The sequence below is a fragment of the Hemitrygon akajei genome, chromosome 6 (genome assembly GCF_048418815.1).
Source record: "Hemitrygon akajei chromosome 6, sHemAka1.3, whole genome shotgun sequence".
Classification (NCBI taxonomy): domain Eukaryota; kingdom Metazoa; phylum Chordata; class Chondrichthyes; order Myliobatiformes; family Dasyatidae; genus Hemitrygon; species Hemitrygon akajei.
This window is the reverse complement of record NC_133129.1, coordinates 88,565,126-88,588,000: the sequence shown is the minus strand read 5'-3', so window position 1 is coordinate 88,588,000 and position 22,875 is coordinate 88,565,126. Positions and strand designations below refer to the sequence as shown.

Here is a 22,875-nt window from a genome sequence, read left to right as displayed (position 1 = left end):
AAGTAGTCGATTCATCACTCAGGACCTTCACCTCTCGGGACACACTGCTTTCTCGTTGTTAGCACTGGGGAGGAGCCTGAGCACCCTGCTGGCCAGAAGAAACTACAGTACGCAATTAGTGGATTTGATGAATCAATGACAGGGGAAGCAGACAAACCAGTTGTCTCTCCCCCATTCTGTGGACTCTGAACTGATTCTTGCTCTTGGATAGTATAATTAGACCAATTGAATACAGACACAAGGATCTCCAGGTAATGACCCGTTAAACCTGAGACCGTTCTCAGGCTACATCCACACTACACCGGATAAATCCGTAACCAAAGCTTTTTCTCTTTGTTTTTACCCTCCATCCACACTAAAACGGCGTTTACGTCCCCAAAAACCACATATCAGATATCTGTAAGATACAGTCACACAAAAAGTATATGGTCCAAGACCCTGAGTCTATGAACATTGCAGCAGTCTGCAATGGAACGCAATACGGCTTGTCTTCTGCCGAGTGAACACTGGGGGGCAGCACCAACCCCAGCTTTGGACTCCGTGCCACACCACCTCCGTTGGAACCTGTCTCCTGGGCAACTATAAACAGGCAGCACCATGGATCGAGGCCTAGTCCTTGCTATTACCGAGGCCACGCAGCTCCCCTGCCGTCCGCCAATATATCAGTGAATTGGACTTGCAGCGTTTCACACTAACAGTGTCCAACGGGTTCTTGCGATTAGGAGAAAAGCGACCACGACGATCACTTGCACACCTCCTTGGTTCACCGACACCTCTCAGCCGCAGGTAGCAGCACGATCCAAACCAAGTCCAGCTCCTTCAGTTTCAGTTTGTTATCTTCTCTGTGTGTACCTTGCACAACGCACACAAAATGTGGATGCTATCTTATATGTGCTTTATGTGCCCTGTGCTGTATGTGACCATTGGTACAATGTGTTGCACCTTGGCCCTGGAATAACACTGTTTCTTTTGGCTGTATTCATGGGTATTCCATGTATGGTTGAATGATAATTAAACTTGAAACTGAAGGATTTCGCTATCTATAATCTGTCTTATGCCTGGATAGGCTGGGGCTGTTTTCCCTGGAAAGAAGGAGGCTGACCTTATTTAGGATGGAGACAGTGGGTGGTCATTATCTTTGCCCCCCCCTCCCCCCCAGAGTAAGGGAGCTACAACAAGGAGCATAGGTTTCTAAGGAGAGAGGGAGATTTAAAGGGGACTTGAGAGTTATGTCTCTCAGTGTTCAGTACATGGAACAATCTGCCAGAAGAAGTGGTAGAGGAGGATAGAGTTACAATGTTGTAAAGGCAATTGGAAAGAAGTTAAGAGGGATATATACCAAGTGCCTGCAATTGGGGACTAGCTCTCGGTCGGCATGGACTATTTATCGCTGGCATATGTTGTGAAATTTTTTTGACTTTGCAGCAGCAGTACTTTGCAATACATAAAATAAAAGCATTAATTACAGTGATTTTATATATACATATAAAAAGCCTAAATTAAATTTGTTGTGCAATATATAAGAAATAAAAAAGTAGTGAGGTAGTGTTCATGGGTTCAATGTCCATTCAGAAATCAGATTGGAGAGGGGAAGATGCCGCCTGGTTTAGAGGGCATGCTATCAGGAGAGGCTGCATCAACGGGTTGTTTCTTCTGGAGTGCCAGAGGTTGGGGGGGTGGGGATCTGATAGAGGTTTATAAGATTATGAGAGGCACAGATAGAGCAGACAGGGAGTTTATTTTTCCAAGGTTGAAATGTCTAATACCAGAGGACATGCATTGGAGGTGAGAGGGGGGAGGTTCAAAGGGGATGGGAGGGGTAAGTTTTTTACTCAGAGTGGTGGATGCCTGGAATGGTGGCAGAAGCAAATACATTAGAGGCTTTTAAGAGACGTTTGGACGTGGTGGAGGTAGGAGTGTTTAGTGTTTGGGTGTTTCTGATTTGCCTTTTAGCTGGATCGGCACAACATTGTGGGCCAAATGGTGTATTCCTATGCTGAACTCTTCTATGTTCTGTGTTAAAACCGCTAAAACTACAAGAAACAGTACAATTGCTCTGTACTAATTTTTAATCCAGTGTGAACTCCTAGCAGTCCCCACCTTTCTCCTCCTACTGAAGGCAAAAAGCCCTGTTTTATCAGGCACCAGGGCGCGCCATCTTTAATTACCAAAGTTAACTGAAGACTACACATGAATCATAATATGCTGCACCTCACAATGTAGTAACAAACATTTTACAAAATAAACAAGTATCTACATTAAATACAGAATACAAACAACATACACAAATCTACACAGCCGCATTTCTAAAGTGTTTGGCGGGAAAGGCACCTTAAAAGTACATCAGCTTGGTTCAGGACCGATTCTGAGAAAACACCGGGGAAGACATTGAAGTACACACACTCAGCATGACGACGGCAGGAGGACAAGGCAATGTCTGTAAATGTGTGCAAGGAGTGCGCTTACCCAGTGCTCTCTGACATAAACACTAAGTTCCAGTGTACAAGACACCGATGTATAACGGATTGTGTGTGCTTAGCAGTTGTCTCACCTCGAAGCTGTTGGCTGCTGGTGTAAGTCACAGCCTGTCCTGGTCCATAAGGCGGTCCGTGCTGTGTCTGGTTGACAGGGTAACTGCTGTGTCCTGCTTGGCCAGTCTGATACTGAGGATGGTCACCCTGTGCCGTCGTGAACCCAGCCTGCGCCGTGAATGCACGATTCTGGAGAGACAAACACCAGTGTGAGATGGGGCGGGGGGAGGGAAACGGGCAAGAGAAGAGACAGGCAGAGGGCAGTGGGGGGGAGGGGAGGGGGAGAGAGAGACAGAGTGGAGCAGAGTGGGGCAGAGAGAGAGAGAGGCAGGGTGGGGCAGAGAGTGGGCAAACCAATACGACAGCGGGACGGAGACTTTTGAAATCTGTCTTCCATTGCTTCACAAACCCTGATCGGGTGGGGGGGGGGGTGTGCTACACCTTGCCCAAGGTGACCTGCAGGCTTGCGGAGGGAAGGAGCACCTCCTCTGGTAGAGACGCATCTCCACCCTGCCACCAAACCTAACACATGGATGAATGAAAAATGGAGGGCTATGTATAAGGGGAGGGTTAAATTGATCTTGGAATTTGTTAAAAGGTCAGCACAATGAAGGGCCTGTACTGCTCTACATTTAATTTCTTGATGTCCACAAAGGCAGCATAAAACAGGCTGATCTGCTAGAACACGTCGACTTTAAGAAAGAGGATGTGCTGGAAATTTTGAAAGACACTAGGATAGATAAGTCAGAGGACTGAGTCTAAGAGCCGCGAGATAATGTTGCAGTTCTATAAAACCCTGGCTAGACCACACTGTGTTCAGTTCTGGTCGCCTCATTACAGGAAGGATGTGGAAGCTTTAGAGGGTGCAGGGGAGATTTACCAGGATGCCTCATAGATTGAAGAGCATGTCTTATGAGGATAGGCTGAGTGAAATAGTGATTTTTTTCTTGGAGTGTAGAAGGATGAAGACTTGAAAGAGGTGTACAAGCTGATAGGAGGCATAGATTGAGTGGAAATTGCTAACATGAGGGGGCATAAATTTAAGGTGATTGGAGGGTAGTGTAGGGGGATGTCATAGGTAGATTTTCCCCCCACACAGCGTGTAGTGGGTGTGTGAAACATGTTATCAGTGGTGACAGAGGACTGATACATTAGAGGCTTTTAAGAGTCAAGTCACTTTTATTGTCATTTCGACCATAACTGCTGGTACAGTGCATAGTAAACATGAGACGACGTTTTTCAGGACCATGGTGTTACATGACACAGTACAAAAACTAGACTGAACTAAGTAAAAAACTAGACTACAGACCTACTCAGGACTGCATAAAGTAAACAAAGCAGTGCAGGCATTACAATAAATAATAAACAGGACAATAGGGCAGTAAGGTGTCACTCCAGGCTTCGGGTATTGAGGAGTCTGATAGTTTGGGGGAAGAAACTGTTACATAGTCTGGTTGTGAGGGCTCGAATGCTTCGGTGCCTTTTCCCAGATGGCAGGAGGGAGAAGAGTTTGTATGAGGGGTGCATGGGGTCCTTCATAATGCGGTTTCCTTTGCGGATGCAGCGTGTAGTGTAAATGTCCGTGATGGCAGGAAGAGAGACCCCGATGACCTCACTATCCGCTGCAGGGTCTTGCGATCCGAGATGGTGCAATTTCCGAACCAGGCAGTGATGCAGCTGCTCAGGATACTCTCAATACAACCCCCGTAGAATGTGATGAGGATGGGGGGGTGGGAGATGGACTTTCCTCAGCCTTCGCAGAAAGTAGAGACGCTGCTGGGCTTTCTTTGCTATGGAGCTGGTGTTGAGGGACCAGGTGAGATTCTCCGCCAGGTGAACACCAAGAAATTTGGTGCCCTTTACGAGACTCTTAGATATGCATTTGGGTAATAGAAATATGGAGAGATATGTAGGACGGAAGGGTAAGATTGATCTTAAGAGTAGGTAAATGGGTCAGCACCATGAAGGGGCTGTACTGTGCTCTGTGAGGGCAAGCCGCAACTACTTTGGGGGAGGGAGGGACGGGGAAACTGAAGACAACGTTGAAAGCAGGATAGGATGGAGCTGCAAGGTTGTGGCACCAAACCGTGCCCCCTCCGCCCGCCCCACTGCACTCAGCCCAGAGAACCCACCTGCGCGATGGCCCCAGATGTGAACATCTGTGACTTTGGGCGATCTCCCAGCAGTCCGACCGGTCTCCCGTGGCCTTCTAAAAGGAAAGGAGAACAGGTCAGGTGAAACACAGGCTGCTTTGTGGGTGAGGGGAGCTTGTGGCAACTGGAATGGAGGGTTAGGGCAGAGGGTGTCCTGAGAAGATGGGGGAGGATGTAGAGGATGAACTTTTGTGAACAGTTATTACCCCTCAACCATCAGGATCTTGAACCAGAGGGGATACCTCAGTCATCCCATCACTGAACTGTTCCCACAACCCACGGACTCACTCTCAAGGACAGTCCTACCCAGGTTCTTGATATTTATTATTATTTCTTTCTTTTTGTGTTTGTTGAGTTGTCTTTCGCACACCAGTAGCTTGTACATCTGTTCAGTGTGGTCTTTCATTGATTCTATTGTGTTTCTTGTATTCACAGTGAATGCCTGCAAGAAAATTAGTCACAATAATATTCATCGCAACAGGTCCTCCTTGGTTGCAGTGGATGACCGTGATGTCTCTGTGCCTTGTCATGCCCTTCCTCTCAATGGAACGTTGCAGAAACCACCTTCCCGGCCGTTGGATCTCATCCTCCCAGTCCGCCGGAGCTGACTTTGCTTACTGGGACAGACCTGCCTCTATCTCACCCGGGGTAGGAGGCCCATCGGCTACACACACCCGTCAAAGCGGTTTACCGGTGTGGCCGCTGTCGCAAGTAAACAGGTGAGAGCTCAGCATCGGGTGAGGCTTAAAGGCGAACAAGCTGCTCCAGAATGGACATGACAAGCCCCTACACCAAAGGCGCTACCCCTCCCTGGACACTTTATACACAGCGGTAGTAACCAAACTATAAAATTATCAATAAATACCCAACTAAAGAGAGAGACTGCTGATGCTGGAAATAAAGATCAACATTTTTCCCTTCTTCCTCCCCCAACCCCATTCCATTTTCCCTTATTTCTCTGGCATCGCTACCCCTTCTCGCTGTCCTTCACAACCCTCACAAACTGCCGATACGTTCAGCTTCCTCCCTCCGGCTTCTCACCTTCTCCCCGGTACTTCATAGTCCATCGTCCTCTCCTTTAAGATTCTTTCCTCCTCAGCCACGTGACCTCCATCCTTCTCACGATTCCCTTCCTATCCCCCCACTCTGCCCTCCTACCATCTCCCTCTCATCTGAAGAAATCTGGTATGTCACAAAAGACACTTGCAAATTCCTACAGATGTACTGTGGGGAACATTCTAACTGGCTGCATCGCTGTCTGGTATGGGGGGGGGGGGGGGGGGCTACTGCACAGGATTGAAAGAAGCTGCAAAGAGCAGCAAACATGGGCATTAGCCACTGTGGTATCCAGGATATCTTTAAGGAGCCATGCCTGAAAAAGGTGACACCCATCATTAAGAACCCCATCACCCAGGTCATGCCTTATTCTCACTGCTACCATTAGGAAGCAGGTACAGAAGCCTGAAGGCACACACTCAGCGATTCAGGAAGTTTTTCCTCTGCCATCCAATTTCTGAATGGACATTGAACCCATGAGGACCACCTCACTACCTTGTTCCTCTCCACTGTATCTACCGTTTACCACAATATATTTGTAATAGATTTTTCATTATTGAGCATTTTATTGCACTGCTGACGTCAAGCAACAAATTTCATGACGTAGGCCGGTGATAATAAAATTGATTCTGATTCAGAAGGGGTTTGCAAACAACGGACATTTGCAAGCAAATTGTCATCAACATTATGTGCTGTGTCGCATGATGTGGGCAATCATGGTCTTGCCATGTGGGGGCGTGGCTTGTTCTGATTGTTGAAAGTCCCTTTGTTATGATTGGTTAGTTTAGAGACTGCCCGTTTTTCCATTGGCTAGCTGCATGGTGTTGAATTTCAAGTAGCATGTGGAAGAGGCCTGCTCTCACTTGGTTTGTTTACTGGAAGCGGTGCTCCTGACCATCAGGAAGGTATGCTCTGCAAGTGCTTTTAACTCAGTACGCTTGTTGAATACTCAGTTTTTCCTAGTACAGTTGGCCCTTCTTTTCCGCGAATTCCGCATGTGCAAATTCAACCAACCGCGAATCGCGAAAACCCGGAAGTGCTCTTCCAGCACTTGTTGTTCGAGCATGTACAGACTTTTTTTCTTGTCATTATTCCCTAAACAATGCAGTATAACAACTATTTCACATTGCATTTACATTGTATTAGCTATTATAAGTAATCTAGAGATGATTTAAAGTATACGGGAGGATGTGCGTGGGTTATCGTGGACCAGGATCGAAAAAAATCGGAATTTCTCTTACTAAGTTGGAACAGGTACATCTGGTATTATTTAGCATCAGTTAGTCAAACGTTTGTCTTAGCATATAGTATATATTTTACCTTTCTATGCATATAAAATGTTTAAGAATGTGTGTTTCAGCACCGCGCTGATCCAGTGACAGACCACTTCCGAGCGCGCTCTCCACCGTGCCGGGTTGATGTGGAGGATCAAAAACCCAAAAATTAGACCACTGCATTGCTTAGTAATAATTGTAGCTTTCATCGGGGCAGGGCCTTTCTCACTTTATCCTTTAAAATTGTTCCCACCGTTGACCGACGTAGCCTAACGCTTTTCCAATGACCGATGGCGTTTCACCTCTTTCCAATCACTTTATTATTTCCACTTTATTTTCAATAGTGATTGTGATTATTTTCATGAACAGAAACACTGCGGATTCAGAGCTTGACCACCGGGTCCTAATATCCACCGCACTGAGACAGGTTAAATAAGGTCTGGGGTTCCGCTGGGTCCTAAGGTCCACCGCACCGAGACGGGTTAAATAAGGTCTGGGGTTCCGCTGGGTCCTAAGGTCCACCGCACCGAGACAGGTTAAATAAGGTCTGGGGTTCCGCTGGGTCCTAAGGTCCACCGCACTGAGACAGGTTAAATAAGGTCTGGGGTTCCGCTGGGTCCTAAGGTCCACCGCACTGAGACAGGTTAAATAAGGTCTGGGGTTCCGCTGGGTCCTAAGGTCCACCGCACTGAGACAGGTTAAATAAGGTCTGGGGTTCCGCTGGGTCCTAAGGTCCACCGCACTGAGACAGGTTAAATAAGGTCTGGGGTTCCGCTGGGTCCTAAGGTCCACCGCACTGAGACAGGTTAAATAAGGTCTGGGGTTCCGCTGGGTCCTAAGGTCCACCGCACTGAGACAGGTTAAATAAGGTCTGGGGTTCCGCTGGGTCCTAAGGTCCACCGCACTGAGACAGGTTAAATAAGGTCTGGGGTTCCGCTGGGTCCTAAGGTCCACCGCACTGAGACAGGTTAAATAAGGTCTGGGGTTCCGCTGGGTCCTAAGGTCCACCGCACTGAGACAGGTTAAATAAGGTCTGGGGTTCTGCTGGGTCCTAAGGTCCACCGCACTGAGACAGGTTAAATAAGGTCTGGGGTTCCGCTGGGTCCTAAGGTCCACCGCACTGAGACAGGTTAAATAAGGAACTTGAGCATCCGCGTTTTTTGGTATCCGCAAGGGGTCCCAGAACCAATCCCTCGTGGCTAAGGAGGGCCGACTGTATATGTAACTTATGGAATACGAATGTTTGGATGAACTTTTACTGTTTGTAGACAAATGATTAATATATTTATTTGCAGTCCGAGTTCTCTGTCTCACTTGCCAGACCCGCGAACCTGATTCAACCTTACACATGACCGTGATTGTTTGGCAAATTTTTCCACAGAAGTGGTTTGCCATCTCCTTTTTCGGGGAAGTGTCTTTACAAGACAGGTGATGCCAGCCATTATCAATGATGCCTGGCATCAGTTGTCGCAGATACAGGGCTTGTGATATGCACCAGCTGCTCGTGACCATCCGCAGCCTTTTCCCATGGCTTCACGTGACCCTGATTCGGGGTGGGAGGGGTGGCGGGGGACTGCAAGTAATTACAGATTGCAAATTCAGAGGTGATGTCAGGAACATTCACACATTGTTACACTGCGGACGTGCTCTTACCTTGTACGTTGATCAGATGTGGGCCAGAATGGATCGCCAGGGCCTGTGGGTATGCTGCCTGTGTCAGGGTGCTCAAGTCACTGGGAACACAAGGTACAAGAGAGCAGAGTAATTAAGGTGATGGTTCACTGGCTTGATATGGTCCCATGACTCTCCCACATTTGCCTCTCACATTCACAGAGGTCTTCACGAATCCGAGCCAGGCAGTAATCACCAGGCTGCCATTTGCCCACAGAAATGCAACTGTGCCCTCTCACAGAAAGGCAGTCGCATTCCCCACAGAAAGATGACCGAGTTCCCCACCTCATTAGGAGATGACACAGTAGCATAGTGGTCAGCATAACTCTATTACTTGGGGTTGATTCCTACTGCTGTCTGTAAGGAGTTTCCACATTCTCCCCGTGACTATGAGTTTCCCCTGGGCGCTATGGTCTCCCACCCCCCCCCCCCCCCACACTTCAAAGCCGATAAGACACAGGAGTAAAATTAGACCATTCGGCCCACTGATTCTGCTCTGTCATTCCAACATGGCTGAATTATTAACCCTCTCAACCCCATTCTCCTTCCTTCTCTCCGTAACCTTTCGCACCCTGACTAATCAAGAACCTATCAACCTCCGCTTTAAATATACCCAATGACTTGCCTACAGGTTGGTAGGTTAATTAGTCACAAAGGTGTAACTGGGTGAAGCAAGCTTGGTGGGTCAGAATGACTTGGTCCATGCTGTACCTCTGAATAAAATAATTAGTTTGTTCGTTGTGTACCACGTCATATGATGTAGGCAATCATGGTCTTTCCATGACCATGATTATTCTTGGCAAAATTTTCAACATAAATGGTTTGCCATTGCCTTCTTCTGGGCAGTGTCTTTACAAGACGGTGACCCCAGTCATTATCAATACTCTTCAGAGTTTGTTAATAGTCACATAACCAGGACTTGTGATATGCACCAGCTTCTAACATGACCATTATGACCATTCACCACCTGCTCCCATGGCTTCACATGACCGCGATCGAAGGGCCAAGCAGGTGCTACACCTTGCCCAAGGGTGACCTGCAGGGTAACGGAGGAAAGGAATGCCTTACACCTCCTTTGGTAGAGACACATCTCCATTCCAACACCCAAAATAAATGTACTGGTTCGCATTGAATAACAATGACCTAACATCCTTGAAGGGAGTTTGTTCCAGTTGTTGGGGAGGCCTTAAGCTAGTTTTGCAGGGAATAGCTCAAGGGAGCAGAGTTACTAATGGGGGAGGCAGGTCATATTGAAAAGGAACACTGCCTGTTTAATTGACAGAGCAGACACATATCTGAAAAGGCACATGGAGGAATATTTTAATCAGCAAGACCGATGAACTTGAGAACTTCTTCATATCAGCTGGGAATATGAAATTGTTACTGTCACAGAGATGTATTTGAATGGAGAGAAGGGCTGGTAGGTCAACCTTCCATAAGACATAGGAGCATAATCAGGACATTCGGCCCATCGAGTCTGCACTGCCATTACATCCTGGCTGGTTTATTTTCTCTCTCAATTCCATTCACCCACCTTCTCCATAATCCCGACTAATCAAGACCTATGAACCTCCACTTTCAATATACCCAATGACTCAGCAACAAATTCCACTGATTCACCACCTTCTGGCTAAAGATAGTGTTTGATGGCTCTGATCCTATACTCACTGGAGTTTCGAAGAATGGGGGAGGGGACAGAGGGATCTCATTTAGAGCAACTGAATATTGAAGACCAAGATAGAGTGCATGCTTCCAATAATAGGAGAGTCTAGGACCAGTGGGCATAGGTGCGGAAGCAGGCCTCTTTCCAGGGTATAGAAGCTTCAGGCATGAACGGGTGAAAGTTCCAATATGGATTAAGGAGTCCGTTGATGGGAGACCATGAGGACATCAGCAGCAGGCTGTTCAACTATTTGTGAAACCCTCCCACGTGTGAGTGATTAACTGAGTGGCATAGGATTAACCCATTAACTACCACAACAGTAGGGGAGAGGTGCGCAAAGCAGGTGGACATATGAAATGTAAAGGTCATGAAAGAAAAATAGATTGGCGTTATTTGTCATATGTACATTGAAATGTGACATTTTTGTCAAAACAAATTAGTAAAGATTGTGCTGGTTAAGTGTCGCCACGCCTCCAGCGCCAACGTAGCGTGCCCGCAACTCACTAACCCTAACCATACGTCTTTGGACTGTGGCAGGAAACCCACATGATTACAGACAGAATGTACAAACTGCACTGGGGATCTGAACCCCAACCTTACAGCTGGCCGCTGTGGTAATATGTCACGTAGCAGTTGGAGCTACATCAGTGTTAGGATATGTTCTAGAATTATGCTATATCGCAACCATTAATTTCAACAGGGACCGGTCTTCAAACCTGAACGTGGATTGTAGATGGAGTTTAAAATGCAGCTCAGAACAATGATGTTCTTGGAGCTGCAGACTAGGGTTGATTGCAAACAATGAAACACCCCACTGGCCTAAGATGTCTGCATGTGCATGAATGCACCCAGGAGTCAATGGGGATTAACACTCGTTTTGGGCATCTGGTGTGTGGGTGTGAAGATGGAGCTGTTTGAAAACTATACGTAATTCAAAGGAAGTATTATAAATACATTGTAACTATAGAATAGTCCTGCTGTTAACTTTGATCTTTAGCATATAAAAATGTCATGTAATAATGCAGCAGGGAGCCTCTCCTAAGAGTATGATGCCTGCTCGTGTGGTGAGTAAAAACTTCGAAATCACCAGCTTCAGTGTCTCCCGGTGACCAATCACAATCACAACAGCAGTCAGCACAAAGCACAATTACAATGTGGTGGATTGGGAAATTATTGATCATGTAAGATTTTACTTGATGCAGTGGGATTTCCAGTTTAGAACCTGTCACATCTAAATTCAAACTTCATCAAACTACAAGGGAGGAATTACACCTGTGGTAGATCAGTGCTTGCATCTGGCAAATATTTAACAGCAGCTGCTAACTTCTCCCGCCCTATATTTTTTAGGTATCAAAAGAGAAAGCTGAGCAAGCTTTGTACCTCTGTTCCTTCATCTTGGCCCGTCGTTTTTCCTCCTCGTGCAGGACCTTCTTCAGCTGCAGGAAGAGCTGGTGCTTCTCCTCCTGCAGACTCTGCAGCTTCAGTTCCATCTTGGAGATCTGGTGAGGTGGGGGGGGGGGGGGGGAGGAGAGATTTAAGAACGTTTAATGTCATCTCTAGTCCACAAGTATAAAGGTGATTGAAATAATTGTTACTCCAGATCTGATGCAGCACAAGAAAAAACACAAAGGATAAAGGACACAATAACTTATTTCCATAGATAAATTGTATGTCCATAGAGTGATGCTAACCTGTACATGGGATGACTGATGGGAAATAATAAAGGAGTGGTGGAGTTAGTGGGTGGAGGTGCTGACCAGCCTTACTGCTTGGAGAAAGCGACCATCCTGGTGTGGACGCCACATAACCTTCTCCCCGATGGGAGTGGAGGAACAATCCATGACCAAGGTATGTGGAAGCCTTCATGATGTTAGTGGCCATTCTCCTGTACATCTGCCCTTGATGGCTGGTAGGCTGGTGTACTGGCCAGGTTTGTCTACCGTTGTACAGCCTTCCTTGTCCACCGTGGTGCATCTTGTCTGGATGCTCGCTGCAGCCTCCTCAGAAAGTAGAGCAACACACACAAGATGCTGGAGGCATTGATGAGTTTTCTTTACCACGTATTCTGGGACCATGCGAGGCTGTGTGAGATGTGCCCTCTCGGAGTTTGAAACGGCTCATAGTTTCCACTGCCGTGCCACTGATGTAAAAGTGGGGGGGGGGGGGGGGGGGGGGGGGGCTGCGAGTGGTGCAAGCTCTCCTGAAGTCGATAACCATCTCCTTTGTCCTACTGACATTAAGGAAGAGGTTATTTGCCTTGAACCAGGCCTCGAGGTCTTCCACCTCCTCTCATTGTTATTGGTGATGAACAAACGGATCAAGAGGTGAGGTTGTGGCTTGGAGATAGTGCAGTCGGAGCACTGGAGAACAGTACATTAGCCATACACTCCAGGGAACCCTATTGAACTCCCCCTCAAAGTTCAAAGTAAATTTATTATCAATGTATGTATATTATCAAAGTATGTTACCATATACTGCATTGAGATTCATTTTCTAGCAGGCATTTACAGGGAAAAAACAATATTGTACAAAAAAACTATACTGTACATTGGGTGTCGGGGTGGTGATATATCTCCACCAAAGGAGGTGTAAGATGCTCCTTCTCTCTGCTAGCCTACCGGTCACCCTTGGGCAAAGTAGAGCACCCGATTAGCAACCCCCCCTACCCCTGGATCAGGGTCGTATGAGCAGGGGGTACATATCACAAGTCCTGGTTATGTGACCACTGACACCAGGCAGACAATCTCTGAAGAGTATTGACAATGGCTGGGATCACCCGTCTTGTAAAGACACTGTCCAGGAGGCAGCAATGGCAAACTACGTCTGTAGAAAAATTTGCCAGGAACAATCATGGTCATGGAAAGACCTTGATCACCCAGGTCATACCTCAGAGTACATAAGGATAATGATGATACTGTACATAAACGGACAAAAACAGGAGGATATCAATGTACAAAAGAGACCTTCCTCAGTGCTCCAAAACCTAGAATCCCTTCTCCAGTTGAGAATATCTGACTCTGCCTCCAGCCTTGCCTTTGGTTAAGCTGAAGGATTTTACCAATGGGTTCTGATATAGTGTACACTTTGCTCCCAATCTCTACTCCGCCCTGCCCACAACAGTGCTCCTGGTATGGACTTCTCTACCTCAGTGAGACACGACATTGGGGGGGGGAGGGGGGGTCTGGTTTCAGCCCGGAACATTGACTGTTTATTCTACTCCAGTGATGCTGCCTGACCTGCTGAGTTCCTCCAGCATTTTGTGTTTGTGTTTGTCTCAACATTGCCTAGGCCAGGGGTCCCCAACCTTTTCCGCACCGCGGACAGGTTTAATATTGACAATATTCTTGTGGACTGGCCGACCGGTGGGGGCAGGGGATGTTAATCACAATCGGAATATAGGTGATAAGTCAACTAAGTCATTTATAAGTGACTGATACACTCAATTTCATTTCTAAAAGGGTTTATCTAACGAATTTAATATTGAACACACAGCGCATATTTTCCTCGTATGAGCATATAAAATCACTGCAACACACCAATATCGCTGAATCAGTGGGAGCCCTGGGCTTGTTTCCCTGCAACAAGACGGTCCCATCGAGGGGTGATGGGAGACAGCGATACTCGAAGGGGGTTCCTTATGTCCAGTCTATTCCGCAATTTAGTTTTCATTGCATTCATTGCAGAAAACCCCGCTTCACAGAGATATGATGTTGGAAATGGAAGCAACGTTTTCAGTGCTTTTGTGGCTGTCTCAGGATATTCAGCCTTGACTTTGATCCAGAATGCCGGCAGAGATGTTATGTCAAACATACTTTTCAGCCACCGCCATTTGCAAGCTCGAGGAGTTGATCTTCTTCCTGCGCTGACATGGATGACGTGTGGGTAATGACTTCGCGTGTGTAATGACCACGCGTGCGTTCAAGTTCAACAATGGGCGTGACAGGGAATGAGGAAAGGTGCAGCTGACTCATATCGCCAAATCATATCGTTTCCTCGCGGCCCGCTACTGGTCCGCGGCCTGGTGGTTGGGGACCACTGGCCTAGGCAACATCCCTGACTCCCAGCCACCACCCCGACTGTAGGAATACACCAGCACTGCTGCCACCCAGTGGTCACCTTCAGAACAGCAATCACTTTAGGATGCACTGCGCCATCTTCAATAGTTCTGCAGTTTCAGTTACAGTGACAGGGATACAACCTTGGGTCTGTGTGTGTATGAGTGTCAGTGAATGTGTGTGTGTGTGTTTTTGCATGCGTAGTTTTCTCTAACTTCTGGTAATTTCTCCCCACCCCCCACACTTCTCTCTTCTTCCATTCCCCATCCTGGCTCCCCTCTTACCCTTTCTCTGATGTCTATCACCTCCCTCTGAGGCCCCTCCTCTTTCCCTTCCTCCCACTGTCCACTGTCTTCTCCTATCAGATTCCTTCTCTTTTAGCCCTTTACCCTTTCCACCTATCACCTCCAAGCTTTTCACTTCATCCCTCGACCCCACCTACCCACCTCCCCCCTCAACTGGCTTAACCTAGCCAGGTCACTGTTTCCCCCCGTGGGTGAGGGGAGTCGGGATTGTCATTGTCACTGTTTTCCTCGTTTGTCACTGTGAGTTTTGTTTCTTTCCTTTTTCATGCTGTGGGGGGGGGGGGGGGGGCGGGAGTTGAAGCATTTTCTTCCATCAGCATTCCATGGCTTTCTGAATTCCATGGCTAGCTAGCGAAGACAAGTATCTGAATTGTATAGTACATGCATAATTTAACGATAAAATGAACCTTTGACCAAATGAACTCAATTAAAAAAGGACCAACACCTAATGCAGAGAGAAAAAAAAAACAAATCATGCAAACAATAAAAGCAAGCAACAGCGTTCAGAATGAAATATAGTTCATAGACCCGAAGCAAGCCCATCGCCTCAGTCTCAGGTCATCACACAGCAGGGCAAGTTACCACGAATCTTGCAGACAGTAAGCCTGGAGCAGGGCACAGCCTCAGTGCTGAGGAGAGTGGAATAAACGTCCCAGAGTAGACCTGCCCCCGACCTTGATACCCTGTCTTTCCAGTTCATCAGGCTTGGCATTTAAATTGTGCAAGCTCCGGGTTGTCCCCCACACTCAGCGCTGCTGCGCCAGATGCTCTGGGCCATTTCCAGCCCGTGTTCAACCATTCCAAATCGACGTGGCACTTTGATGGATCCAAGCTCACTCCCGTTTCAGGTGACAGGCTCTGAAACAATTCCGCTTCAACTTTTCTCCACTCCACTCGCTCCAACTCTGTCTCTGACCATGACTTCGTCTTGAATACGCCTCAACCTCACTCTGGCCACTCAAACATGCCTCGACCCTCGGATCAACCTTCCCTTTGCTAGCTACCTCATTGTTTGCAGTGATCGTTCACTACAATTTTGAACAGAGAAGTGCTACTAATGGAGTATTTAGTCGTGTTTCTTGGTTTGCAAACTTCCAGCAAACTGCTGCCCATCTTCAGCAGGATCACCTTATGCCGGAAGTCTCATGTTTATGAATTCACACACCTCTATCAGATCACCCTTCAATCTCCTACATTCTTGGGAATAAAGTCATCGTCTACGCAACCCCTTTCTGACTCTGGCCCCCGAGTCTCAGCAACATCCTGGTAAATCCTCCCTGCATTCTTCCTAACTTTACTCCATCACTCCTCTAACAGGGTAGAACAGAATTCTGACTGTCCCATCCGTCACCCCACTTACTTGTTCTTTTGTCTCTTCCAGCGACATCCTCTCCTCCATCTCTTTCTTCCTCTTCCGCTCCTGCTCCTCCCTCATCTTCTGTTCCATCATCTTGTCTACCTCCTCCTCCTCTGTAACGGCCACAGGAGCAGGATCAGTAATTAAGACTTGGCTCTGCAAAATGGCTCCTGCTTTGGAGGGGGGGGGGGAGTTGGGCAGGTCAGAAAGCCTTTGTTTCCACACTTTCCCATTCTAGGGAAATTCATGGCAACCCCCAGATCCCCATTTTCTGCAGACACTACATTTGTATTTTGGAGATAACCAGAAAAGACTCGAATGGCATGCTGGCTTTGAACTGAAGGCGGCTGCATTATAAATCAATGTAAGTTGTGGACCCCTTATCTGAAAAAAGGATATGCTGGCATTGGAGAGGATCCAGAGGAGGTTTACAAGAATGATCCTGGGAATTAAGGGGTTATCATATGAGAAGCATTTGATGGCTCTGGAACAGGCTAATTTAATCCCAGGAAGAGTGTGCAAACACCACACAGACAGCCCCAGAGGTAGAGACCACAGTGGGATACAGTTGATGGGAGTTGGGTAGACAGATGGGATTGAGATACCATCAGTAGGAATGGAATTCATCTGAAATGGAACAACGGAGGATGTAGCGAGGATGTTTCCTTTTGGGGGGGAGGGGAAGGGGGAAGTCCAGGACCAGAGGGGACAGCATCCGAACAGAAGGAGACTCCTTTAGAACAGAGATGAGGAGGAATTTCTTTAGCCAGAGGGTGATGAATCTCTGGAATTCATTGTCCTGGATGGCCGTGGAGGCCAAGTTATCGGGTGTATGTAAAGCGGAAGTTTTCTGATTAGTCAGGGCATCAAAGGCTATGGGGAGAAGGCAGGAGAATGGGGTTGAGAGGGAGAATAAATTAGCCATGATTTACAGAGCAGATTCAATGGACCAAATGGTCCAATTCTGCTCCTATATCTTACGGGCTATGTTAAGAACATGGCAAACTGTAACTGAAGCACAAAGCTCCTTGACCACCCTCTGCAATTGAATATGATTGTTGGTCACCTAACTTCACCGTCTGTTTCTGCATCTTATGCCGCAAATAGCCTGTGCAGGGATCAACAGAGGTGCTCAGTTCAGATCAGCCCTAAAATCAGGAACAGGTTTTAAGCCGAAAATGAAAAAGCACTTTCCCATGGAAATGGTGGTGAGATCCTGGAACCTTCTCCCCCACTAGGATGTGGGTTTGGGTGGGATGGAGACTACTGTAGCTGTACTGTATAACGTTATTACAACATCACGACCCAGATTCATTTCCCACCGATGTCTACAAGGAGTCCATACGTTCTCCCCGTGACCGTGTGGGTTTCCTCCCATAGTCCAGAGAGACACTGGTGGGTAGGTTAATTGGTCACATGGGTTTAATTGGGTGGCGGGGGCTCATTGTGCCAGGGCGGCCTATTTTAGAGGCGGACATCTCCAAAATAAAATAAAAACAGCCTTATGAGCTTGGATTAGAGAAGAGAACTACCACTTTAGGGTGGAATTAAACTACAGGTCAAATATCATCGGATGAATGATGGGACGGCAACAAGAATTTGCACAGCCTTCCTCATTAAGAATTCCTCTTGTCCGCTTAAAGCAGGAATTCCCAACCTCTCTCATGCCATGGATCCCCTACCGTTAACTCAGAACCTGGTTTAATATCACCCGCATACATCGTGCAATTTGTGGCCTTTGTGGCAGCAGCACAATGCAATATATAATAATTATATACTAACTTACTTCAATCCACGTGTTTTCTTTATTATTACGTATCGCATTGTACTCCTGCCACAAAGACAACAAATTTCACAATGTACGCTAAAGACAAATACATATACGTTAAATAATTAGTGTTCATGGATTCAACGTCTGTTCAGAAATCTGATGGCTGAGGGGAAGAAGCTGTTCCTGAATTGTTGAGTGTGTGTCTTCAGGCTTCTGTACCTCCTTCCTGATGAAAACAAGGTATGACCTGAGTGATGGGGGTCCTTAATGATGGACACCACCTTTTTGTGGCATTGCTCCTTGAAGATATCCTGGATACTACGGAGGCTAGAGCCCATGATGGAGCTGACTGAGTTTACAACCCTGCAGCTGATTTCGATCCTGTGTAATAGCCCCCCCATACCATACAGTGATGCAGCCAGTTAGAATACTCTCCACAGTACATCTGTAGAAATTTACCAGTTTCTCTGCCCGAATGAAATAAAACTGCTGTTGTGCCTTCTTCATAGCTGCATCAATATGTTGGGCCTAGGTTAGATCCTCAGAGATACGGAACTAGACACTGCTCACCTTTCCACTTCCAATCCCTCGATGAGGACGGGTGTGGTTTCTCTCATCTTACACTTTCTGAAGTCCACAATTAGTTTTTTTGGTCTTACTGACATTGAGTGTGAGGTTGTTGCTGTGACGCCACTCAACTAGCTGATATATCTCACTGAGGAGTCCATGGACCCCAGGTTGAGAAGCTTAAGTTTTAAGGATGATTCTCCTTCATTCCGGTGGAATCTCAGTCTCACCCACCGACCCAACCCCTGTGCCCTATATCCCACTGTGGTACAGTGAGTAGGAGCTCTGCCTCATAATCCTGACCCCCGGTGGAGTCTGCACACTCTTCCTGTCGACAGAGAGGTTTGTTCTAGTTGCTTGCCCAAGCCAAGGGCACAAGGGCTGATAGTTTAATTGACTTGTAGGTTAATTGAAGTGGTTATGCCGATGAGAGGTTGAGGCTGGGGTTGTTGATGTGAGTGTGCAGACAATAAAAATAAACTGGAATGAGAGTAAATGGGCAGCTGGTGGTCGGTACTGGTTCAGCAGACTGGAGGGCCTGCATCTGTTCTCTGATTCTCTTTGACTCCCTGTGTTTCTTATGCTTTTAATCAATAGGATAAAAGCATAGTATGTTAACCCATGCTTTTATGGTTAACACATAGCTACATGTTTAACCTATACTTAAGTAACACCTTGGTTCCTTAAGGTTGTAATGGCGATAAGTTCCCGCTACCTATTAAATACTCCCAATGACATGCACCTCAGCTTCCGGCCTTCACGTATGGCTTAGCTACTAAGCTGGGCAGACCCATTTCTACTGACTGGAGAAAGGGCAAAGACAGGTTACTGGCACCTTAGAACCAGTCAATTTGGGCAGATTGGGCTCGTCAGCTCACCTACGAGAAGGAAAACTCTGAACTCAAACCTCCACTGCCCTGATGCTACACCCACTCATGGGGAAGGCTTCGGGAGAAAACCCTGAGGGAAAAATCGAGAACTGGAGTCCCAAAGGCAGTCTTACCTTGAGTTCAACGCTGACTGGCAACTCCTGTAACACTTCTGGTGCCAAACTGTACCGGTCTCTCCCATTCCTTTGGGTTGATCAGCTGCATGGGGAAGGGGAGCCTGCTACATGGGCAACAGTTTGATCTCCATATTGTACTGAGCTGGCTTGTGTATCTAGGCAGCTAGATACAACATCCACGGTCGACCCTGGCCAGCAGAGGCCTCAGAGAAGTAATGACTCGCACCACGTATTGCTCATTCTCCATCCCAAATCTTTTCCTTTTAATCTTGATATTGAAGCTAGAGCCTAACAAGGCTGAGTCGTGGGTACTTTTGTAATGCCAGGCTCCTATATCCACACAACAGGGTCCCAACTAAAGCAACAGGTGAAACACACGCAAAACGCTGGAGAAACTCAGCATGTCATGCAGTACATATGGGATGGGGAGGGAGGGGCGGGTGGGACGAGATCAGATGGTGAGAGATAAGGCTGGGTGAGGGAGAAGGGTGGGGATGAAATAAGAAACAGGGAATGATATGTGGAAGAGGTAGAGGGCTGAAGAGAAAGGACAGTGGACCACAGAAAGGAATGGAGGAGGAGGGAACCAGGTGGAGGTGAGGAGAACAGAAGGGGTTAAAAAAAACCAGAATGGGGAATAGAAAAAGGGAGAAAGGGGGAGGAGGGAGAGATTACCACAAATTAGAGAAATTGATGCTCATGCCTTTAAGGTGGAGGCTACCCAGAGGGAATCTGAGGTGTTGCTCCTCCAGTCTGAGAGTGGCCTCATTACGATGGTCAAGGAGGCCACGAGTACGACATGTCAGAAAGGTAACAGGGAGTCAAATTGTGGCAGTCAAAGAGAAGATGCTCCCCCCACCTGTTTTTTTTTAACCAATGTAGAGGAGGCTGCATATGTTCTGTTTCTCCCCATGGGGCTTGTGAAAGCTAAATGGTACTGGATGCATTTCGAAAGCACACGGTGTTTGGGAATGCCAACAGACACCAATGAAATGGTGGGCAATCGTTCTATTTCCCCTCCCCTCTGTGTCTGTCTGATGTGCCCGCACCCTTCCCCAGCCCCCTCACCTTGCCGTTTCCGCGCCCTCTCCTTCATGATGTGCTGGTGCAGTGCCCGCGCCATCGCGCTCGACATCTTGGGCCGTTCCAGTAAGGCTGGCATCGTCTCAGATTCAGAAGGGACCAGACACTAGAAGCTGTGCTGGGAACCAACGAGAGGCAGCTTGAGGACCGTGCAGGGCTGGGGAGACAGCGGCAAGAAAACGCCTGACACGATCGGTGTGCTCCCCCAGCCTCTGGGAGAGGGCAATCTGTAGAATCAGTTACATCCCCCCCCACACAAAAAGGAGTACTGCATCAACCCACGCCCCCCACCACCCTCATGCTGTGAGACGTAGAGGCTGTCTACACTTTACAAACACTCAACTCAAACTCACCCCTACATGATCGAGCTCCCATGTTACAACATTCAAAACACATACACACACTCGCACTTCGAGGGATGCAGAACTAGTTTGCCCCCTCCCTCCTTTGAGTAATTTCTTATCAGTCTTATCTGCTTTTGACGCCTTCCATTACAATACTGTGGAGGAATGCAGGCACAAAATGCTGGAGGAACTCAGCGAGTCAGGCAGCATCTATAGAGAGGAATAAACAGTCCAGATCAAGGGTCTCAGCCCAAAATGTTGACTGCTCATCTCCCTCCACAGATGCTGACTGACCTGCAGAGGTACTCCAGTATGTCGTGTTTGTTCAACATCTCCAGCACCTGCAGAATCTCTGGTGTTTATGAATACTGCGGAAGTATGGTACCACATTGAGACATTTTTCCATATTTTCCAACTTATGGCCAAATGAAACTCCGGACATCTATTAAAGACAGAACGGGTGCAGGAGGCGAGCGAGTGTTCAGCGCCGTCTACCAGCCACTCGCTTGCTATTGCCGGAGGAAGGTGTCTACGTGTGACACGCTCTCTCCTTCTCACTCGTTGCTTCCGAGGGAAGGTCAAAATGATCTCTCTCTCTCTATCGATGCTGTCGGAGCCTGGTGCCAGAGCAAGGTTTAATCGAAGCATCTTGTGGGTTGAACTCTAATTCACACTAGGATGTGTTTCCAGTTTCTCTGGGTGCTACTTTTTTTTTGTTGAATTGAGACCGCCTGCAGATAAGGAAGATGGAGCCAAACTGGAATAAGCCTTTTGATTTTGTGTTCTACATTCCGTGATTTTTGTTCGTTTTGTTTTCATTGCTGTTTGTGCGATTTGTTTTTTTTTTCCACGCATCCACAGTTCCTTTGTTTCATAGCTGTCTGTGGGGAAGACAAATCTCAGATTTGTATACTGCCTACAAACTTTGAATCCTTGTTATTCACCAAGGACTGTCGTTATTAACTGGGGACGGTCTGTTTATCCATTCCAACTTATTCTTTGTTGGGATGCCAACACTGCTGCTGAACTCGACTTGAGCAGAGTAGCTTGCTGGACCATTTCAGAGGGCAGTTTGAACCCTGTCATGTTGGAGTGGGTATGCATCTCCACTGTTGATCTTCTGAGGGACATTAATGAGGTATACAGATTTTTATATCAACTGCTGGGTGGAGATGCATCTATACCAAAGGAGGTGTAAGGTGCTCCTTCCTCCCCTAGCCTGCAGGTCACCCTTGGGCAAGGTGTAGCACCTGCTTAGCCCCCACCCCACCCCGCAATCAGGGTCACGTGAAGCCACGGGAGCAGCTTATTACAAGTCCTGGTTATATGACCATAGATGCCAAGCAGACAGACAATCTCTGAGAGTATTGATAACGGCTGTGGTTACCTATCTTGTAAATGGCAAACCACTTCTATGGAAAAATTTGCCAAGAACAATCATGGTCATGGAAAGACCGTGATCGCCCTTGTCATAAGACTCTACACTTAATGGGCAAGCAATAGAGCACACAGCATCATCTCATCTCAATTTCTATCCTTCTTTAACGTATCTCAAGGGACTACCCTTACAAACATGCCTGGCCTCACCAAGATTTCCCCTCTCCCTAAATTCACTTCAGATCTAGGAGACACAAAAGGCTGCAATCGCTCAAATCTGGAGCAATGACCAATCTGCTGGGGGAACTCGGTGGGCCAGGCAGCATCTGTGAGGGGAAAGGAACTGCTGATGTTACGGGTTGCAACCCTGCTTCCCTAAAACATCGACAGATCATTTCCTCCCATGAGTGCCAAGTTCCTCCAGCATACTGTTTTGTGCTCCATCTCCTCACCTGGAACCCATCTCTCATCCAGAACTACTTTGTCATGGTGCCATCTGTCTCCCAGATTCATCTTTCCTCCCCACCCCACTGACCAAATTAACTCTTCTGTCAGAACCCCAGAGATCCTCCCCTGAATCCCTCATTGCCAACATCTCTTCACCTCAGATGCATCCATCCGACAGATCACTCAATTCATCTTTCTGATCCCCAGCCCTAGGT

The 22,875-nt window shown here is 47.3% G+C and overlaps 1 protein-coding gene across 12 annotated transcripts in view; it reads right to left on the bottom strand.

Annotated features, from left to right (window-relative positions):
- The window catches only part of gps2 (G protein pathway suppressor 2), a 31,389-nt gene that overhangs the window by 7,443 nt on the left and 1,071 nt on the right, over positions 1-22,875 (bottom strand). For 3 of the 12 annotated variants that reach the window (XM_073048775.1, XM_073048773.1, XM_073048771.1), the window contains exons 2-7: positions 20,478-20,649; positions 16,069-16,238; positions 11,729-11,847; positions 8,668-8,747; positions 4,664-4,740; positions 2,552-2,720 (exon numbers count right to left, since the gene is read on the bottom strand). In XM_073048775.1, the coding sequence (XP_072904876.1) occupies positions 2,552-2,720; positions 4,664-4,740; positions 8,668-8,747; positions 11,729-11,847; positions 16,069-16,238; positions 20,478-20,571 (709 nt within the window). In that variant the 5' untranslated portion in view covers positions 20,572-20,649. The remainder of the gene's footprint in view (positions 1-2,551; positions 2,721-4,663; positions 4,741-8,667; positions 8,748-11,728; positions 11,848-16,068; positions 16,239-20,477; positions 20,650-22,875) is intronic. The other 9 variants (XM_073048774.1, XM_073048776.1, XM_073048777.1 and 6 more) reach the window with 5 other exon arrangements.